This window comes from Geotrypetes seraphini, chromosome 5 (assembly GCF_902459505.1).
Source record: "Geotrypetes seraphini chromosome 5, aGeoSer1.1, whole genome shotgun sequence".
Classification (NCBI taxonomy): Eukaryota; Metazoa; Chordata; class Amphibia; order Gymnophiona; family Dermophiidae; genus Geotrypetes; species Geotrypetes seraphini.
Window position 1 is genome coordinate 11,924,556 of NC_047088.1, and position 12,599 is coordinate 11,937,154.

General features: G+C 41.8%; 1 protein-coding gene across 1 annotated transcript in view; it reads right to left on the reverse strand.

Annotated features, from left to right (window-relative positions):
* Nucleotides 1-1,464: 1,464 nt before the first annotated feature.
* MSN (moesin) overlaps nucleotides 1,465-12,599 on the reverse strand; it is a 152,464-nt gene continuing 141,329 nt past the window's right edge. The window contains exons 9-13 of the mRNA XM_033945391.1: nucleotides 10,164-10,294; nucleotides 7,012-7,172; nucleotides 5,619-5,711; nucleotides 4,326-4,553; nucleotides 1,465-4,170 (exon numbers count right to left, since the gene is read on the reverse strand). Coding sequence (XP_033801282.1) covers nucleotides 4,006-4,170; nucleotides 4,326-4,553; nucleotides 5,619-5,711; nucleotides 7,012-7,172; nucleotides 10,164-10,294 — 778 coding nt within the window. The 3' untranslated portion in view covers nucleotides 1,465-4,005. The remainder of the gene's footprint in view (nucleotides 4,171-4,325; nucleotides 4,554-5,618; nucleotides 5,712-7,011; nucleotides 7,173-10,163; nucleotides 10,295-12,599) is intronic.

The window sequence follows — 12,599 nt, forward strand, 5'->3', positions numbered from 1 at the left end:
GCAGACACATACTAAAGCATTTTGTGGTATTTTGCTTCTTTGCCTGTGCTAACTCATGCATTACTGATTTTAAAAAATATATTTTGGAGAGAGGGGACAGGTTATGGTGGAGAGTACACTTGGAGGTGTTAACCAGCTGGAGGGCTACATGGAACAGACCCTAACTAGCCAACACAGGGTTAACATGGGAGCTTCTATCACATCCTGAACAGGAGACAGTAAATGCACCCATGTTACTTCTATGCATGAAGGATTTTAGTGAACAACCTGTAATGCAATATATCCAAAAATGTCAAGAATGCTGCTCTGGGAATCCTGTCCTGATTTGAGTTTGCAGACTAAGGACTACATCACAAGGTTAGTGTGTGTAAGCCATTCTCGTTTTGCACCAAATTTGTTCAGCCCTAACCCAGACCCTTGTCCTCAGATCTTGCCCCATGATTTATGCGCCTCCTTGATGGCTGTCAAAAATCTAGCAAGCACTAGTTTTTAGGCATAGATACCCATCCTGGTGACCACCTAACTACTGCACTGTGCTTTGAGGAAGAAATCCTTGAAGACAAACTAACCCCGGAAGACTATCCAATTCTCTGAAACAACTCGCTTTTCTCTTCAGTTCCTCTGGAAATGGCCAGATTAACTTATTTTGTAATCCGCCTTGAACCCCAAGGTATTGGTGGAACAGAAATCACTAATATAATATAATGTAAACAATATGGAAACATGTTTTGGGAGTTGTTCCTCAGCAGTGCCCCTGGTACTCTTGCTGGCAAGGAGCCAAGAGCAGAAATATCATGGTGGCATTATTATAACTTAAATGAAATGAAAGACATGAGCTGCAAAATGGCTCCACCTCTCCTCTCTTCATCAAGGTGCCAATGCAGAAAGGATAAGAATTAGAAGACTGGGAGAACATGTTCTACACTACTTCAACATGGAATCGTGCTACTTTTTGGGGTTCTGTCAGGCACTTGTGACCTGGATTGACCACTGTGGAAACAGGATAGAGCTAGATGGACAACTGGTTTGACACAGTATGGTTCTTCTTATGTTATCACCAAAGAGGGAGTCCAAGGAGCAATTGTAAACCATCCAGATATTTGTTTGATGGTTGGTATATCAAACTGTAAATAAACTTGGAATTTGGAAACTGAACGACGAGACAATCAAGGCACAACAATGGAGTTGCGAGGATGAGATGTCAATAAATAATAAAAATAATATGAATAATATTCATATTTTTATTATTGTTTTTAACTTGTCATGGCTGAATAGACTCTTGACAAAGGCGTAGATGCCAAAACACTGTCAGTGTCGAGTCTTCGAGTCCTCACAGTGCTACTGTTCTTTTATGTTATTAATGCTGGCTCCCATAATCCATGTCCTCTTAAATGCAGATACCCGAGTAGACATGGAGAAACCCCCCAGTCTGTCATCCAGTTTGAAAGACTCATACCCCAAAACTTCAAATTTCTCTAAACTTTATTGGCACAGGAAGAACATGACATGAATACAGAACTGGTATAAAGCATAGACCCAACACAGCACTGATCTGTTAATTTAAACCAGCCAAAAAAACAAACAAAAAAACCCCAACTGGTCCAAAATTTTTAATTTACAGCAACAAATGAAGGACACAAAACCACATGTTTACTGTTTGCCAGGGTGGCCACCATCTGCTCCACAATATATCCAAATAGTAAAAAGATTCAGGGAACAAAAAAATAGAAAAAAAATTTGGGTTTTCTAAGAAAAACAAAATCCTAAAAATAGATATAATACTGAAAGCTCCTTAACATTATTTGTTGAAAATCTTTTATAATACAGTATACAAAATTTTCATAGGAGGTTTTGACTCCCCCCTAATATATTCTACACTGCATAGCTAGAAAAAAAAATTAGAAATATTAGATACCACTTGAATGCATAATACTGGTAGGAAAAGGGCTGAAACAGTGAAACATTTGGGCTCCAAAGGGCACAAACCCACAATCTTCTACATTCCTGGACACACTGCTCTACACTTGAGACTCACCCATGACCAGGAGCACAATGAAAATGTGCAGGAGCCATAATAGGTAGCCAAGACCAAAAAAAATCCCCCACATCACCAATACCCCCCTCAAAAAATACCCTCTAGTGATGCAACAAGCTTGTGATATGGTTTAAATATATATCTTGAGATGTCACAGGGGACTCTCAATAACTGTCCTGGTGTCACAACATATAGCAGTCAAGACAAAACTGTGCTGGCCTAACAATGAATCCGATTATCCAGCAGCCACGATACTTGCACTGTCTGGCTCATGGGAAGTAGCTAATATATTTAGGATGCCATTCACTTAGCTTCTCCCTACCTCCCATAGTGCATTTGGCCTGGAGGTAAGAACGTGGCCTCTGCTGACACTACAATGCTCTACTGATCACTGCCTCTTGAGTTCTACAAAATCCACTGGAGAAGAGCTTGTCTCCAACAGGGTACTCCTGGGTTGATGGAATAGTTCTTAAGCTGGTCCTTCAGTTGCCATATGCCTAAAAAGCCTGTCGCACAAATGGATTAAGCAAAGTGGGTGAATCTCATGTAGGTTGGGCAGAGTTCTCTGGACAATCCGCCACTGAAAATTCTTGCTATTGGTCAGCAATAGAACCAATCTACATGATGTGGTCATTAAGGAACATGGCTGAACGTGTATACAACACAAGTCAAATTTTGATACCTCTGGCCAGAACCTGACAATTGTACTAAAACTGGCTTTACAGGTGAAGTGTTGAGCAGGTCTTCTTAAAACTAGGCACTATCTCCACTTTATAAGGACAGAAAGACTGCAGCTTGGAAGACTCCCCAAAAATCTATGGCTATACCAAAGCTCAACTTGTGGATAAGGACAGAATTTTGGCACTGAAGGTATTGGCTGTTGATTCCAATCACTTACCTAGAGTTGAACAAGGTTTGTTAATCCAGACATCAACCTTTAATGACTAGCCACTTGTATGGCATAACTCTACTACAGATCAGAACTGCATGGTGCACTGGGGTATCTTAATCTAGCTTCAATCACCTGCAGCTAAAAGAAATTAATTCCTGGCAGAGGAAAAAAGTACAGCTTCCTCTAAAGAAGCTCCCTCCCTCAATAGGAGGGTAGAGCACAATGCCAAGAACCAGTAAAGCAACAGTCCCCTTGTGATAACATTTCCCTGGCTATGTCTCAACTAGGCACATGTCTACAGAGGCAGTATTCACCCCCCCCCCCCAGGGGCCTTTGGTTGCAGTTCTGGTGTATGGCCCTTGGCCAATGTCATTCACTAGAGCTAATGGACTGGAGGGGGGGGATATCAAATAGAGGAAATCCCTGGCTAATTGTAAATAAAGGTTCATGGCATTGTTGCCCACTAGAGGCCAATTGGAAGCCCAAAAGATAGACATCTTGCCCAAAGCAGAAGCTAAAAGCCATGACCAGAGCAGATCAGTAACACTTTTGAAACTCAGGTGAGTTACAAATCTCTAAATAAGTTGTCAATACAATTTGCAATTCTAAGGCTTGAATGACCAAGACCTGCTACTATTGCTACCTCCCACCTCTGGCACTAGCCACATTCCCAAACCCCCCCCCCCACCCCCCCGGTAGAGCAGGAAATGTTTTATCATTCCCAAATATTGCCCACTGCTTGGACCCTTCTCATTTGTTCATGTGCTCTTCTTATTCTCACAGCCCAGAGCCCAACCACCCTTTTGCAACTCTGGTAAGATACTAGCAAACATGATGTCTACCACTTAACAGGCAGCCCCCTCAACAAGACAACTGCAGTGCTCTGTCAGGGACCCCATAAGCTGAGTTTTTCCCCATAATTAGGAAAAATTAAATGGCATTTTTTAAATTTTATTTTAAATAAACTAAGTACTGGAGCGCCTGTGGCAGCAACTGCTTGCGTCAGCCCTGGTCATTCTTCAGACTCCAGCACAGGGGTAGGAGAGGGCAGGTACAGAACAGGAGGGGGTGGAGGCAATTACATGGACTCAAATTCGTCTATACGCTGCTTGGTATTTCCCTGGCGAATCTGCCGGAGGGTCTTGTATTTGTCGCGGCCTGCTCGCACGTTTTCTGCATGGAGAATGTCATTTGCAGTTTTCTTGGTCTCATCTCGTGCATTTGCCAACTCCGAGCTCAATGCCTTGAAAGGGGGGGGGGAAGAAAAATAAAAAGGAAAATTAAAATCCTTGCCGCTCTGTGTTCACTGCTTTTGGCAGAGTTAAGGGCAGGTCTGTACCCAAGGAAGCCCAGAAAACTTTAAGCCACACAAAGCCGCAGTCAGGGGCACTTTGGTACCTTCAAGTGTTTCTGGACCCGTTCGTTCTTCTCTGCTTCAGTGGTGCGGTCCTCTTCGCTACGGTCTTTGCTGGTGGCATCTGCGAGAAGTTCAGCGCTGGCCTCTGCATTGTTCTCGTCGTCGTCATGCTCGTTCTCGGACTGCAGGGGCTCCTGGACATGAGCCGTGGTCATCGCCACCTTCAGCTCTGCTTGGGTCTTCTCAAGGTCTACTTGCACCATCTGAGCCTACAAAACGCAACAACCGCATCAGAATATGCAAGAAGAAAATAAAAAACTAGCTGCTAATTCAAAAACTCTTGCTAATTCCTTCCATAAAAGATTTCTTTTACACCCGGAAAATAAATTTTGCAGTAGTCGCCCCCAACGTTGTGGTATGCTCTGCCACAACAACTCCGAGATGAACAACCATCTAGATAAATTCAAGATAAGCCTGAAGACTTTTTTATTTCGTGACGCCTTCACTTGTGTTTTAGAGTTATCTTCTCTTCTTTTTTTTCCCTTTCTTTTCTCTCTCCTTCTCTTTTCTGTTCCTCTCTTATTCAACCAACCGCTTTAAAAAAAGCGACCCCACCCAATATGTTTTACCCCACTCCCACTTTCTCCTTCTCTTCTCAAAATATGTAACTTTTCCCCTCCTTTCCCTTTTACCCTCACTTTCAAGTCTGTCCAGTTAATGTCTTTGATGTTCACTCTCATCACTTTTAAACATTTATTTTTTTTTTTTTTCTCTCTCTCTTTTTAAAATTTTACTGTTAACCGGCCAGATATTTGTTGATGATATTAAAAAGTTAATAAACTTGAAACTGCATGGTAATTAGTTTTCAACCCTGTCAGAAGACTTAACTAAACCCCTTTTCCAGGCCATATGGCTGTGCGCTTCACAGGTGTCTTTTGCAGTTGAACCTCCTTAGCTCGCATCACTGAGCTTCTGAGGTTGCCTCAAGGGTTACCTGCAATTCCTACCTGTGGAACAGCTGTTCTCTACTGAGCTGGAAAGAGTCTTAGTGAAATTTAGCATGTTGCCAAAGCGAAGAGCCTGGTGGGCTTGGAGACAAGTTAACTGGGGTGCAGACCACGGAGGGAAGCAGACTGGAGTAGGGGGGGGGGCCTTTATAATGTGTTTCACCTGATCCACATGAAGCCACCCTACTCTTAAGGGTTCCACTGGCTTATTCAACATCTCATTGACAAATGAAGAACATAATTGGGCCTCAGCTTTAATTCTTAACGACAGAAAGTCTGGAGACCGATTTAACTGGGCATCTAGCACTATACCAGCACCACCATTACCTTCTGTTGCCACTCGTCGGCCTCATTCGCCTTCTTCTTCCTGGCTATTTCCAACTGTGTTATGTTCGTTGTAAGCTCAGCCAGCTCAGCGGCCTGAAGAAGGAAACACGCAGATGTGAGGGTACAAATATATCCTCCCTAGCACTGCGTCCCTCACTGGTCTCAGCAGAGATCGAACCACACACTGGTGTTCCCTGATAAAAGTTCCTTCTGAAGGAACCAATTAAGCAGAGTACACTAAAAAAAAAAAAAAAAAAAAAAAAGGGCTCATCTAAAATCAGCACCCCCCCCCCCCCAGCACATTTCTCTACAACTTAACCCCTGTAATCACATACTAGTTCCATACATCTCATACTACGGATAGTTTAACGCGTTGAAGGGCTATTTCAGTTTCTCTGCACTTTCACAGACATTTAGTTCCCGATTCACTGATGGGCCAATGAAGGCTTTCAGCCCAACCAAGAAGAGAATGATGTGGAGACAGGAAACTTACAAGTTATTTCACATTGTGCTTGACTCTTTGCTTCAATGAGGCAAATGCATCTAGTAAATGGACACAAGTCTAGGGAAACCAAGCCATTGTGACATCACCGATGAGGTTGGCTCTTAGGCATTGGTGGAATGAGGCATTATGACATCACAATAGGAGGGATCGCTGAAAAGTTCCTCAGCCCAGCCAAGAAGAGAATGATGCGGAGCCAGGAAACTTACAAAGTTATTCCACACTTTTTGTTTCATTTCAAATCACTGAAACAAAAAGTGTCAAGAAAAGTGTGGAACTTGCAAGTTTCATGGCTCCACATCATTCTCTTCTCAGTTGGGCTGAGAACTTTTCAACAGCCTCTTGCATATATCACCTAAAAAAAAAAAAACAAATAAAAATTGCCAACTAATGCGGTACTAAGTGTGATTCTATAAAAAAGTTAAGTATACTGTATAGAATCAGGTTTCGCACTGCCAGGTGTCACTAGTCATCCTAACTTCTAGGTGCACTGTGTTTACGCCAAGCTTTCCTCGACCTAAATGCTTTCACTTAAGTTAGACGCACAACAGTGCCCAAGTCAAAAACAAGCCCCTAAATCCAAAACACACCCACCATGCCCATTTTTAAGTAGGTGCTTTGGACAAAGTGCCTAATTTTTGGAGAATCCCACCTGCCGAGTTAGGCGTCTGTCAATTCCTGTTAATGGCAATCATAAGGTGTTAAGTGACAATTAGCAGCACCAATTAAGCTATTACTCAGCTAAGTTTTAGGTGGACTGACAGAATTTGCCTGTAAATCTTTTGAACATGTCATGAACTTTGCATGCATCAATTCATAGGTTAAGTTTAGTGCATGCTAACAGAGGCATATTCACATATAGACCAAGTGGGCAGCTCAAGGGCTTCCTACCAGATGCTCCTGGTTCTTCATCTGGTCCTGGGAATGTTTCAGCAAAGCTTCCTTGGCCTCCTCCGCTGCCTGTTTCTCCAGGGCTAGCTTCTCGGCCTCCTCTTGGGCACGTTTCCTCTCCTGTTCCAACTCGATTGCCTTGCGAGTCTGCTCTTCCAACTCTGAGAGAGGCACAAGAGAGAGACTTTTTAGCAGCTGGCACACTTCCACGACAGTCGAGCAAAAAGAAAAGCCTCAGCCTGCCATGGCAAGGAAAATCATCCTATAGTCCAGTGGTCTCAATCTCCAACCCTTTGCAGGGCCACATTTGGGCTTTGTAGGTACTTGGAGGGCCTCAGAAAAAAATAGTTAATGTCTTATTAAAGAAATGACAAGTTTGCGTGAGGTAAAACTCTTTATAGTTTATAAATCTTTCCTTTTGGCCAAGTCTTAATAATAATATTGTCATTTACAGCTAAAGAGACATATGATCAAGAAACTGTTTTATTTCACTTTTGTGATTCTGATAAAACATACCGAGGGCCTCAAAATAGGACCTGGCGGGCTGAGAGTTTGAGACCACTGCTATAGGCTAAGGCTCTTTACACCTGCATTGTGATGTCATAGAACTTTATGGTTAGAAACATAGTAACATGATGGCAGAAAAAGGCCAATTGGCCCATCCACAGCATCCACTATCTCCTCCTCTCCCTATTGGCTAAGGCTCTTAACATTTGCATCTCCTCTTCCTATAGGCAACTGGTCTCCAACTCAAACCCTTTGCAGGGCCACATTTTGGATCTGTCGGTACTTGGAGGGCCTCAGAAAAAAGAGTTAATGTCTTATTAAAGAAATGACAAGTTTGCATGAGGTAAAACTCTTTACAGTTTATAAATCTTTCCTTTTGGCTAAGTCTTAATAATAATATTGTAATTTATAGCTAAAGAGACATATGATCAAGAAACTGTTTTATTTTTGTGATTATGATAAACATACCGAGGGCCTCAAAATAGTACCTGGCGCATGTGGCCCCCAGGCCGCGAGTTTGAGACCACTGCTATAGTCCAAGGCTTTATCTTTTGCCAAAAGTTCATTAATCTGTTGAGAAGCCACCAGGGTGCCGAATTATGGAAAGTACCGGATGTGTCCTGGAAGCCTCGTCTTTATATGTAGATCAGTTTTAAATGCATTTAGGGTAGGATGCACACAGCTCTGGAAACCTGGTGGAAACACCAGGTTGGGAGCGATTTTCCTCTGCTGGGCTATTCTCAGCACAAACAATATGCAAATTATATGCACGCTATCTGTGCCGAGTACGCCGGTGAAAGGGGGAGGCACTGTGTCTGCACATAAGAGCTGAGTGGTAGGCGTGGCTCTTGTGCACAGACCCAGTACAATTCCTGTGATTACCAGAGCTCTCAATAAAATTTATTTTAGTTTGAGTTTCACACGTGATTTAGATGTGTCTGATGTGCTCGTTTTATGGGCCTGTGTTCCGCAATTAAAACAAGCACAAACATCTATTGGCAGCTCCTGACTGGCTGGAAAATTTTGCAGTTAGAGGTGGGCATTTTCTGCTGTGTATTACAAGGACTGCTCTTTTTAATACTAATGAGCTCCTTGTAATGCATTTGGCATAGGGTTTTCACGATTGGTAAAAGCTCCCGAGAACCTCGAGTCGAGTCCTGGTGTTGTTTTCATCCGCACGGTTGCTATTAAAATTTGTTTGGCTTGAAGATCAGGTCTTTCTCTGCTCATCTGATGGTGGTGCAAAGGACAGACGGAAGGGGAAGGGAAGAAGATGGTGGCGCAAGGACAGACGGAAGGGGAAGGGAAGAAGATGGTGGCGCAAGGACAGACGGAAGGGGAAGGGAAGAAGATGGTGGCGCAAGGACAGACGGAAGGGGAAGGGAAGAAGATGGTGGCGCAAGGACAGATGGAAGGGGAAGGGAAGAAGATGGTGGCGCAAGGACAGATGGAAGGGGAAGGGAAGAAGATGGTGGCGCAAGGACAGATGGAAGGGGAAGGGAAGAAGATGGTGGCGCAAGGACAGATGGAAGGGGAAGGGAAGAAGATGGTGGCGCAAGGACAGATGGAAGGGGAAGGGAAGAAGATGGTGGCGCAAGGACAGATGGAAGGGGAAGGGAAGAAGATGGTGGCGCAAGGACAGATGGAAGGGGAAGGGAAGAAGATGGTGGCGCAAGGACAGATGGAAGGGGAAGGGAAGAAGATGGTGGCGCAAGGACAGATGGAAGGGGAAGGGAAGAAGATGGTGGCGCAAGGACAGATGGAAGTGGAAGGGAAGAGATGGTGGCACAAGGACTGACGTGGAAGAGAGGGAACACATGGATGGAAGGAAGGGGAAGAGTTGGAAAGATCAATTTAAGATGGAAGTAGAAAAATGGAAGAAAACTGAATCTGAAAATCAGTGCCGAAGGATGTAGTGCAAAAAGTGAAGGCGAGGAAAAAAAAAACCAAAAACAGCAAATGCTTAAGGAGGCCTTAGAAACAGAGTTAAGACCACAGATGGAACAAGATGATCAGAAAAATAAAATAAAATCGCCAGATAACAAAGGTAGGAAAAATTTTCAATTTAGTGATTGAACTATGTCAGTTTTGAAAATTTACATCTGTTTTTTGAACTGTTCAGGAAAAAAAAATGCATTTCCTTCTAGTTCTTTTCTGGTGTACTGTGTGCAGAATCTGGCATATTAGGGTTTTGTTTGTGTACAATAATACTTTTAGTTTGTGGGTTTGTATTTGAAAAGGGTGGGGGGTTTTTTCCTGTGTTCTACAAATGTGACTGAGGCCAGGTGTTCTGGTGGGGACAGAAGTCTAGAAACTTTGGTTTGTGTCATGGCCCCAAGTAGGAAAATATTTGTCGGCTTTTATTCAGCTTTTCTGGACTCGAAACAGCCCCAGCTGAAAAATTTGTGATTACTTATGGCATGATCCCTGACAAACGAAATGCATACCCAAATTTCTAACCTTGGTTTATATTTGAGCCAACCTTTTTTGGGGGAGGAAAAAAGAAAAAAAAAAAGTTACCTCTGTTTATATTAGAGTATATATAGTATGTAATAAATGTCAAAAGGGACATAGATAAATGTCATATGGTGTCATAGTTCCTTCTGTAGCAGAGCCGAGATTAGAACCCCCTAGGCATTTCATACCTTGCTGTGCCTTTTTGGTCTGGTCTTCAATCTGTCGGAGTCGCTCCATCAATTCCTCCTTCTCTCGTTCAATCTTCTCTTTCTCCTTCTCTGCCAACTCTCGTTTCTTCTTCTCATTCTCCAGAAGGGCTCTGACATTCAGGGCAAAGGGGAAGGGAATGTTAAAATAAAAATTGGATATCAATTGTTCTACCTTTCCCCCAGTTTCCCCTTTTTGACTTGGGGCGGCAGGCTGAGTTGAGGACTAGTTGATAGAAATCTGAGGAAGGATTGAAAAAGTGAAAAGTTTTAACAGATGGTTTGGCAATAAAAAACTGCTTTTAAAAGAAGTTTTAAATTAGGATATGGAGTTGAGGGGATGTGAAAGACAGGTTTTGAGCTTCAATTTGAAAGAGAATATTTTCAGTAATGGCCCCAACTTTGTGGAACTATCCAGAGATATGGCAGCAGACATTAGAAATTTTAGGAAACTTAAATTTTACGAGCTGTTTAATATCCATCAAGGGTGCATTGTTTAATGCTGGTCCTGGAGGCACCCCAACCTGTCAGGTTTTCAGGATATCCTATATGAATATTCATGAGCAATTTGCATACAACTCTCCTATGAATATTCGTGGTAGACATCTTGAAAACCTGGCTGGCACGGGTTTAATGTTTTACGTAACTGGATTTTATTATGGATGCTACTGCAAGCCACTTGTTACTTGCAAGATATTATTTTTGCATAATGATGTTAACATATTTGATATTATGACTAAACTGAAATGCTATGTAAAACAAACTTGGGCAAAACATTGACTATAAAATCGCACCCACATCATTCCTCACAAGCATTCAAAAGACTCACACAGAGTACAAGGACCAGGAGAAACGTCTAGATCCCAGATGACAACTCTGGCCAATGTACTCCAGAACTGCAGTTATACACCAGATATTCAAGACACCGACACTTAAGAACATACTCTGGGTCAGACCAATGGTCCATCTAGCCCAGTATCTAGTCTTCACGAAGGCCAATCCAAGTCACAAGTACCTGGCAAAAAACCAAAAAGTACCAGCATTCCATATTACCGTCCCATGTTTGTCTCAACAGCAGACTATGGACTTTTCCTCCAGGAATTTGTCCAAACCTTTTTAAAAAAAAAAATAAACCAGCTACACTAACTGCTCTTACCACAATCTCTGGCAATGCATTCCAGAGCTTAACTATTCTCTGAATGAAAACATATTTCTTCCTATTGATTTTAAAATTATTTCCCTGCAATTTCATTGAGTGTCTCCTAGTCCTTGAAATTTTTGACGGAGTGAAAAATTGATCCAATTGCACCCGTTCTACTCCACTCAGGATTTTGTAGACTTCAATCCTATCTCCCCTCTGCCGTCTCTTTTCCAAGCTGAAGAGCCCTAACCTTTTTAATCTTTCCTCATATGAGAGGAGTTCCCTCCTCCCTTTATCATCTCGGTCGCTCTTCTTTGAACTTTTTCTAGTGCCACCATATTTTTTTTTTTTATAGAATCCTGCACCTTTTGCAGCAGGCCTTTTACTGGATATGAGCAGGGACCTAGAACAGCAGTTTTATTGGGGGCTATGTACTCTTACCTATTGTGTGGGAAGTGTAGCATTGTATTACTGAACTGTAACTTGCTTCAGGTGCATCAGTGAGGTGTATAACTTCAATAAGATGTTTTAAGTGTTTTGGTACTGTGAAAGGCTGAGCTAGAAATCTCTGTAGTAGAAGTCACTGCTATAAACATCTCTCTAGTGCTATGATATAGTGCTATCATACTACGAGGCAGAAGAAACTTTATTCTAAGAAGTATCTAAACTAAGTATCTACCAAAAGATACCAGAAATTCAGGTATTTTCGTTTTCCCTGCCCCAAGGTCCTGCCGTTATAAAACTTTTCTAGACAGGACATTGGAGTATCAGGCCAAGAAGTTAAATTACTGGTTACACCCACTGATCGCTCAAACTTATTCTTATTTTACATTTAGAAGATCTTTAAAAATGTATTTATTTGATAAACTAGAATGATGATTTTAATTGCGATGTGTTTGATTATTAGTTTTTCTTTACCTTCTAATTTTAAAATCTTTTCTAAATTGTATTTTAACTAGAGTTGATCCAGTTTTTAGTAGAATTTGCTGCAGGCTGTTTTTTATATTATGCATCTTTTTCATTAGATTTTAGGATTTTAAATTGAATATTAGCCACTGCTGTATTGAATGTTTATGATGTATTATCATTGTGGAATTGTATATTATTCGCTGAACTGCTCAGTTTTATAATTGTTGTGAGCCGCCCAGAACTGTTGGCGGGACGGTATATAAGAAAATAAATTATTATTATTATTATATTCTTTTAAAAAGCTATTATTGCATTCAAGAAAATCTTGAGTTTTTAAAAAAGACTTCAGAAGTGTCACTCAAGGCTCA